The 9,050-nt window shown below is 39.6% G+C and overlaps 1 protein-coding gene across 1 annotated transcript in view; it reads left to right on the top strand.

The window, feature by feature from the left end:
• The first annotated feature begins 2,290 nt into the window (after nucleotides 1-2,290).
• The window catches only part of LOC139725469 (polycystin-1-like protein 2), a 110,395-nt gene continuing 103,635 nt past the window's right edge, over nucleotides 2,291-9,050 (top strand). The window contains exons 1-3 of the mRNA XM_071636546.1: nucleotides 2,291-2,294; nucleotides 5,304-5,908; nucleotides 8,729-8,942. Of these exons, the coding sequence (XP_071492647.1) occupies nucleotides 2,291-2,294; nucleotides 5,304-5,908; nucleotides 8,729-8,942 (823 nt within the window). The remainder of the gene's footprint in view (nucleotides 2,295-5,303; nucleotides 5,909-8,728; nucleotides 8,943-9,050) is intronic.

Raw genomic sequence — 9,050 nt, 5'->3', positions numbered from 1 at the left:
TTTTGTGGGTAACTGTCTCTGTATAGCCAAGGTCATCGTCCGAACAAGCGAAGACATCAACATTTTTCATCACCAAAGCCTCTGCCTGCGTTCTCTGTTCCTGGGTTAAGCCATCCCACATCATACCAGTAGTGTTGAGGATATGGTCCCCCGCGGAATTCCCCTGGTGAGCTGTCTGAACCTCCACTCGTTCACACATAATGCTATTATCGTCGATCATGGTGGCACGTTGGATGCATCCGACTGGAGTTCGACCCGGTATGAAAATGTCCTCTGCAGTAGAATTAACCAACTGTACTGACATTCGACCTTTGGTAGAGAATGTTACCGTGGGGTTGATAGTGAGGCCCTTTGGGGTTTGCGCAATCCCGTCAATCACTACGGCCGTCTTATCCGGGCATGTAGGACCTGTCACCTCGATGACTAGTGACGATTCTGCTGGAACTCGTACCTTTCCCATTCCAGCGACACGAACAAGGCCTAATATATGGCGGCTCCCCAGTGTTATCTCTGCTTGGATTTGTGAGACACTGGAGCCTATTTTAGCTGACAATGTCTCAGTCGGCAACTCTCGAAGGACATTCATTCCAAGCAGCACTGGATACTTTGGACTGTGCGCTGTTTTGGTGACAAGAATTCCTCTCTTCTCCGCTTTCCTGTTGGCTATCACCACATCAGTCTCAAAATATCCAGAATACGGGATTTCTGTTCCATTGGCTGCACTGAGGGTTAGCCAGTTGATTTTATTCAAGACTGACTGCGGAAAAGATTGCCGAAAGCACTCCGTTGTGATAGTGGTCACTTGTGATCCGGTATCTATCACAGCCCAGAGTTCTACTCCACCAAGTGTTATTCTTGCTGTGGGGCACTTCCCGACGATCTGCTCCGGTCCCTCATTTCTTGAGCCATCTTCCCTTCTCTCTGAATCCACACCCAGTGCTTGGCTCTCAGCCCTGGGCAAAATTAGTTTCCCAACTGAGGAAACTGCTGTGTCCCGGCAGTTGCAGCTGGTGGTTGGGTGTTTGTTAGCGGTGTACGGCACATTCTAGCCAGGTTGCCTCTGTTCCCACAGCGGTAGCACTGCACCTTTTGCATGTCGAATGGTTGCCGTACTGTGGGATTTTCCCTTTGTTCTTCCAGCCTCCTTAGCCTTTCATGAAGCTCCTCTTGTTGGCATCTCATCTTTTCCAAAATGTCCGTCTGACTTCGGATGGCAGCCGACAGAGTTTCAACGACTGTCCCCATTTCTCCTTGATCATGAACCTGGCATACCCCACCTCGCTTTCTGTGAATGGGAGCACACCCTTCTCCTTCCTCCATTTCCATTGCCCAGTCTCGCACTTTAAGGAAGGTCAGGTCTGGTTTCTCCTTCAGCAGCCGTTTCACCTCTCTCCTCAAGTGCGGGTCACGAAGACCATCCTGGAACTGTTCCTTGATGGCATTCTCTGCATCCGGAGCACCTGTTTTCCCCACCAACCGGGCACTTAGTGATAAAAGGGCGTACCCATACTCGGCCACCGACTCACCCTCCTTTTTGTGTCCTATTGTACACCTGTCGCAAGAGTTGGCCGCTAGTCAAACGATCTCCAAAGGTTTCTTGGAGGAATTTGAATATGGTCTCTGCGTCTTTCTTCTCCTCAGCAGGGCGATGTTTCATCTCCTGTCGTGCAGCTCCTTCTAGGTGGGCAAGGACGTAATCCACGGCATTTTCATTGCGGAGTTTCCTCAGCTTAATGCCAGCACGCACATCGTCAATGAAATCACCCACTGATGCACCATCTGTACCGTTGAAAGGCCGGATTTTCTTCTCTTTCGGTGGCAAGTACACCTCCCTGTTCCTCAGTTCTGCAGTCAGCTTTTCCAGTTTCTCCTGCAGTTCTTCCATCGTCGCCATCTTTCTACCCTCTTTTGTTTCTGGCACAATCCAGTTGTCACGTTTAGAGGCCAAGCCAACAGTAACCACCTCGATCAGAACTTATATTGAAAAGCTGTACCCCATCCGTACTACCAAATGTAAGGGGATCGCAATTCAAATAAAGGATCTTGGGCAAGTTCAAGTTTGGGTTCTCAGCACCGTTGGGTATAAGGCCCACTTTATTTTGTGTATAAAATCAACTCCAACAAAAAAGGGCAGAAGATGCTGCTTACATAACCAAACTAAAGGTTCTCCCTGTCCTCCACAAACATGAACAAATTATCACAACTGGAGCACTTGAGTTGTACACCTTGCAGTCGCGAGCTCACATAGCAAAAATGAGGGTATGAGGACAATGCCAATGCAGTGGCCAGCATGAGTAAGGGGACAGCTCTTTGTTTCCTTAGTTTGATATGGCTGGTCATAAACTTCAGGGTCACAATAGATACATAGACATTGTTTGGCAATAAACTTCATGGTCACAATAGATGCATGGACATTGCTTGCCCCTTTCTTAATCCAATACCCACAGTGCATGTGTTGTAGGTATGGGTAGGGACTAAAATTTATCTCTACCTGTATTCCACATAGAGACCTACATATTATATGAGTACAAGGGAGATATGTTATAGTGACTTATAAAAGTGACACCATATTCCGGGCATCTAATCAAAGTGCTATGGCTGAAATAAAGTGAAATTATTTAGGTGAAAGTGCATTCCCTTACATCATGAACGATTATTGTTTCATTAAGTGAACATTCATTTACTTGCAAGTTGAGACTATACTTGTTAGAATTAAAGCAAGCTTGAAAGTGCTCGTTCCCTCGTTCATTTCATATTTTATTTTTTATCAATTGGGAAATTTGCATTTATGCTTAAATAGGAAAGGTACTTTGTAAGCCATGATATTCTATGATAGTCTTTCAAAATTGAATGACATTTTGCCTGGATCATATACTTGACTTTCATTCCTTGAGCATTCCTATTATCTTCCCAACGATTTTAATATGAAGATATATGCATGGATATAGTGCATTGTACAAGCATTCAAGGTTGTCATTTAAATCAAATGTTTTATCCATCTGCACAGAATAATGACCAGCGAATTGTTTTACTTTATTTTGTGTTACCAGAATTGCCGTTGTGTGATAGGCAAAATCACATTTAATGCTTTGTTTACAGTGCATAAGTCTGCACAACATTGTGTAAATACATGTATTATTATAGTGCATAAGTCTGCACAATTTGATTTGTCTAGTTTTATTCTATAACTTAAAAGGGGTATAAACATTATTGAATATGAAGTGTTCTTTGACTTGGTAACTTTAATAGCTCCCAAAAATACATATCAGACAAGGAAAGTTCACTCAGTGGTAAAATCATATATATGTCTCATACCCCCTTGGTACGAGTGAGTTATTTAGGCAGAAGGTAAATGTCTTCATCGTGCATTTCATTTACAGTAAGTGGTTTAATTGATTTAATTGTAAATTATTATTGTAGGGATTTGAGCAAGAGAGAAAGTATGAAAGAGTCTGGAACTATGATAAATGGTTTCACAAGCATGTTTTGTACATGGTCAATCGCCTTTAATTTTGTCACCCAGTATATACTGAATTATTGTGTGTAAACCCATTCCCCCTCAAAAAAAAAAAAAAAATAAGAGAGGAGTCTTAATTTCCAAATAAAAGGGATGTTGTGTAATGATACACAAAATTATGACTACCTCTTCCCATACCAGTTCACCTCCACCAGTCAATGACCCCTACCAATACTCTCCACCTCATCCAGTGAGTCATCGACCTTCATCAGCCCTTGAGCATACATTGTTCATCTAGCCCCATCTAATTTACGACCAGGCTAAGCCAAACCTAAACATCCTGCCCTTCCCCCATTGATTACTTAGAATTGCTGTTAAATCCAAATCCAAGAATACTACCTCCTTAATAAAACTAGTCCCGCCTTTGTTCCTATAACAACCAAAGTTTTGCCCAATCAAAACCCCTCTTTAGCACAAAGACTCCACCCCCATTCACCCATTCATAGTGTGTCACAAAAGTGTAACCAGTGACCAATGTGTAATCCTCGTGATTGAATGTATGAAGTGGATTACAAGTTGTAGAACATGCAGAGAACGAAGACTTAGATTCTGACGCTCTAAGAGAGAGGATCGCTCTGAAACGCCTCTCAAATAAAGTGCACATGGAAACTTAACTGAACTGTGTCGCCACTCATTTTTACTGTGATGTGTACCTCTCAAAAATATTAATGATCCCATGTAGCGAAAAATCCGCTACACAACAAAAACACTGATCAATTCAGTACTTATTTACGTCGATGTAGGGCAGTGTGTCAATAAGTTGCAATGAAAACATCTTGACGGAAGAATTTCATGAATTTGAATAATTACGCAGTACCCGCTGCATGCTATAAGGATTAGAACCAACACTGGCTGTCGGGCGAAAGCTCGGTGGTCTAGTGGAGATGAAGCCTGTCTGGTGATCAGGAGGTCGTAGGTTCGAATCCTGCTCGAGTATGTACGCCCGTGATTTTTATCATGGCTACTACAAAAACACTGATTAATTCAGTGCTTATTTACATTGATGTAGGGCAAGAAGTCAGGATTTTTTCCTTAGTGGTATTCTGAAAATCTTCCTAAGTTTTAAGTTTTTTTCCTAAGCTTAGAAAAAAACTTAGGAAGGGGGCGGGAGTACGCAAATTTCTGACTCGAGAAGAAGTTGGTATTCTAGAATGCACTTAGGAAAGAATTTAAGGAAGATATTTAGGAAAGCCCCACACCCCTGTCCTAAGTATGTTGTTAAGAATAGCAAGCTGTGAACATCGTGATAGGCGCGTTTGTCATTCACTGCACGCACATGTCCTTTGATGCAGGAAATGAGCTTGAGAAAGGGGACATGTCGCGCACATGTGTATTAGACCCTACGTCATAGTGGTATGCAATTGTCATTGGTTGGTTCTTTATGATACAGCATTTTGTATTGGCTTAAGAAAGGATGTGGGTGGGGATAAAGATGGCCAATTTGCATTGAGAAGTTCTTCGGAAGAAATTTCAGAATGCCGATTCTGTCTTTCCTAGGCACTTCCTGAGTTTCTGACTTAGGAAGAAACTTGGGAAGATTTTCAGAATACTGCCCTAGGTATCTACTGTGAAATTTTGAGGAAATAATGCAAAGCCAATATATTATGATGTACTCATACATTAGTGTAATACACTATGAATATTGGAGGCAATATTCATTTAATTCTAGTAATTCAGCATCTTTTGACATAAATCAAAGGCTGACTTGTATCACTACAATTAAGTATCAGTATTAATAAGATGCAACTGCAAAACTGAAATTGCCCTTCCTGTACTTTCCTTTCAGATTTATTCCAGGTGGTCATGCCAGCTCTAGTGGAGGTCAACAAAGAGTTTGAGGCAACCTTCTGGACAAATTTCTCCTTCCATCCTGACATTGTTTGTTCCTGGGATTTCCATGACAATGTCACCATACTTACTAATTCCACTCAACTGCAACAGCCCATAGTACACAACTACACAGCTGGAGGGGTGTATGAGATTTATATATTTTGCCACACCTCTGAGGCAGCAGAAGGCCTTTTTTCAGAAGTTTTGGTTTACTCAGATGTGCATTTTGACTTTTGTTTGATGCGAAGCACCAATGCTTCATATGCATATGACACTTTTGTCCGTGGAGCTCATGATATTTTTGTTTATTACCGGCATGACTATGAAGACCCAATCTTTTATTACGTTGAGCTGGATGGCAATCCTGTTTTTGAGATTGGTTTCTCATATGGACCGCTGGTAAATGATGAGCTATATGCTGTTGAAATGGACAGCATACTTTTTCCCATAGAACTGCAAAACACTATTGACCTTGGAAATCACAATCTATCTGTAACTGCATACAGTGAATTCAATAGTAGTGCTGTTTACTGTGAGACAGAGATCAAGTTTGTTGAACTGGTGAGTTATCAAAACTGCTTTGTTTTCCAATGGTCATAATTTAAACGGCATACAATTGAGTATGTGAGGAACTATGTGCAAGTATATGTGTAATCAAATATGTACATAAATTGTATTGCCTGTCCATGAATATATCTGTACATGTACTAAAATAAAAAATTCATCAATCTTTCAGAAGAAATTTATTTTTTGCAACTTAAACAAAATCTCATTCAGTGAAGTTCTTGAGATAGTCTTATCAGAGTTTTACATTGTACCTGCATGTGAGTACAAAGTATGATTTATTCTCTCACATGTTGCAGTATACATTTGTAACTGGAATTATGGAAGGTATCTTTGAATTTTAATAGTCCTATGGGAATTGGGAATAATTAGGCCTTTATCTATTCATTTAATTTTCAAATTTAGAATATGATCACATACAGTCAGTCCGCAGCGCGTGCGATAATGAGGCACGAACGACAATTTTATTCAGAATCACGTTTGCGCAGTTTGTGCCCTTGAGACTGACGAGATTTTGCGATACTTTGCGAGAGTTTTTGCAGAGGTCGCAACAACAGCTTTCATAGCTTTCGCAGTGCATTGTTTGACCCAGGATGGTTGGGTAAGTTATAGAGCTGATTATGCTCATTAATTTGATACCTAATTTCCCTATTTTTGATCTCTATATAGTAGTCCATTTTAGCATCAAAGTAAACAATTATTTTGCCAGTGTTTAAGAAGCTTTTAGATCATAGTTTGATGTTTTGCTAGTTCCTGACTGGTATTGAAAATAGATCTCTGTAATTTCTTCGATTTCACAATCTCGAAACTTGAGCGATTATGATCAATTAAAAAATGAAGAGGGGCACCATTTTTACGGTTGTGAATTTTCCTGTTGAAAACAGGGCAAATTATGTTTTCTAACTGGAAGTGGGGTAGTGAATGAACACGCATGAGAGCGATGTGATGTCGTAAAACGAGACTACACCTGTGCAAGTCGCGAGTGTGTGTCATTATTTCGAAGGTATGCATTATCATGCAATTGTTTTGTATAGAGATTGTATTACATCTTGCACATGTGCATGTGTGTGTGTGTCATCTTTCAGTTAATGTTTCATGTGATTCTTGTTTCCCATTTTTTGGAAGAGTGAATCATATTCAATGTACTGGGTGTTACAAAAAGCATTTCCCACTTTTGATCCTTAATTGTTCAAAAACTATACATCAGATAACAATAACATTGATATGAGCAATAGCTGAATAGTGTACAATTTTGTTGGGCGGGCTACCGGTCAGTCGGGGGGTCGGTCTGTTGCAAATGTATTGGATTGAACTACTCTCTCATTTTTTGAGCAATTGACCAAAAATTTGACATATATGTGACTGCTATCAAAGGTAGATGTGCAAGATGCCTTTTTCAGTAGTATCGCATAATGCATTGTCATGGCAATGGCAGATTTTGATAAAAATCTTACAAAATGTTTTGGATCAAACTACTCTCAGTTTTATAGCAATTCTGTTGAAATTGGTCCTATACGATCAATATAATGTGTAGTTTGCATGACGCCTTTTTTTTGTGAGTGAATAAATCTGTTGCCATGGCAACAGCAGTTTTTATACCAATCATACAACAATTATGTGGATTGATCTAACTCCCTGAGTTTATGAGTATTTGACTTGAATTTTGGCACATGTGACCGTTACAGTATGTAGATGTGCAGAACACATCTTCTGTCGATGTTGAATAATGCTTTGCCTTGGAACCAGCTTTTTTTTTTTTTTTTTTTTTTTTTACTAAAAAGCATGTATACAAAAACATTGTGGATTCAGCTTACTCCCAGTTTTTGAGCATTTAGCTTGAAATTTGGCACATGTGATTGCTATGGTACATAGATGTGCAAACTTAATCTTTTATCATTAAACAATGCATTGCCATGGTAACAGCATATTTTGAACGACAATCATACAAGAATACTGTGGATTCAGTGAACTCCCTCAGTCTTTGAGCGCTTGGCTTTAAATTTGGCACATGTGACAGCTATGTGGTACGTAGATGTGCAAACTTACTCATTTGTCTTTGTAGAACAATGCATATCCATGCTATTCATGGTAATAACATTTTTTTTTCACTAAAAAGCATGCAAAATTATTGTGGATTCAGCTTACTCCCTCAGTCTTATAGCACATAGATGTGCAATTTTCATCTTCGGTCATTGTTGAACAATGTGTTGCCCTGGTAACACTATTGAATGACAATCATACAAAAATTTGGATTCAGCTACACTTTGTAAGTCTCTGAGGTCATGAGCATTTGGCTTCAAATTTGGCACATGTTAGCACTATGTTACAGTACTGTACCTAGATGTGCAGAATTGATCTTATGTCATTGTTGAAAAATGAGTTGTCATGGTAACAGCATATTTTGAATGAAAATCATAAAAAGATATTGTGAATTCAGTAAACTCCCTCAGCTTTGGAGCATTTGGCTTGAAATTTGGTACATTTGACTGCTGTGATATATAGTGCAAAATTCATTTTGTTGTTAATGTCAAACATTGTGTTGTCATGGTAATAGCATTTTTGATGAAAATCAAATAAAGTGCCAGTTTTTATCATACTCAGTTTTTGAGCCCTTGACTTTAGATATGGCACATGTGACTAACAGTGAGCAAAATACATTTATTCCATGTTAAACAATGCATTGCCGTGGTAACAATATTTTCATGTTTGTTTCTTAATAAACTGACTGTGGGACATTTTTTTTTTTCACTGTACCATCATGTGCATGCTTAAAATGATCACATCATCATGCATCAAATATATGTTTATTTCTTCCAGATTTCTGGAGTGATTTTCTGGATAAGTGACTACTATGTGGAACCCAATGCCCCTTTCCTTGCAACTATTACTGCTGAGAGAGGATGGCCAGCACTTATTGAGTGGAGAGCTCAAAATGCAGATGACAACACTGTTGACTTTTTCTTTGACACTTTTCGTGAGGCAAGAGGGATATATGAATCAGATAACGTCTGGCTGTACATCTCTAAACCAGGTTTGTTTCCAAGAGTGCGTTGACTTTTTAGCCTGTAATTCTAAGGGTACAAGAACCCTCCATATTAGTCAATTAATTCATTGTTTTCTCTTTTTATCATCCATTAGC

Source organism: Diadema antillarum, unplaced genomic scaffold (genome assembly GCF_040938485.1).
Source record: "Diadema antillarum isolate AM-2024a unplaced genomic scaffold, OU_Dant_1.0 seq00000043_RagTag, whole genome shotgun sequence".
Taxonomy (NCBI): Eukaryota; Metazoa; Echinodermata; class Echinoidea; order Diadematoida; family Diadematidae; genus Diadema; species Diadema antillarum.
This window is presented reverse-complemented; position numbering and strand designations above follow the sequence as displayed.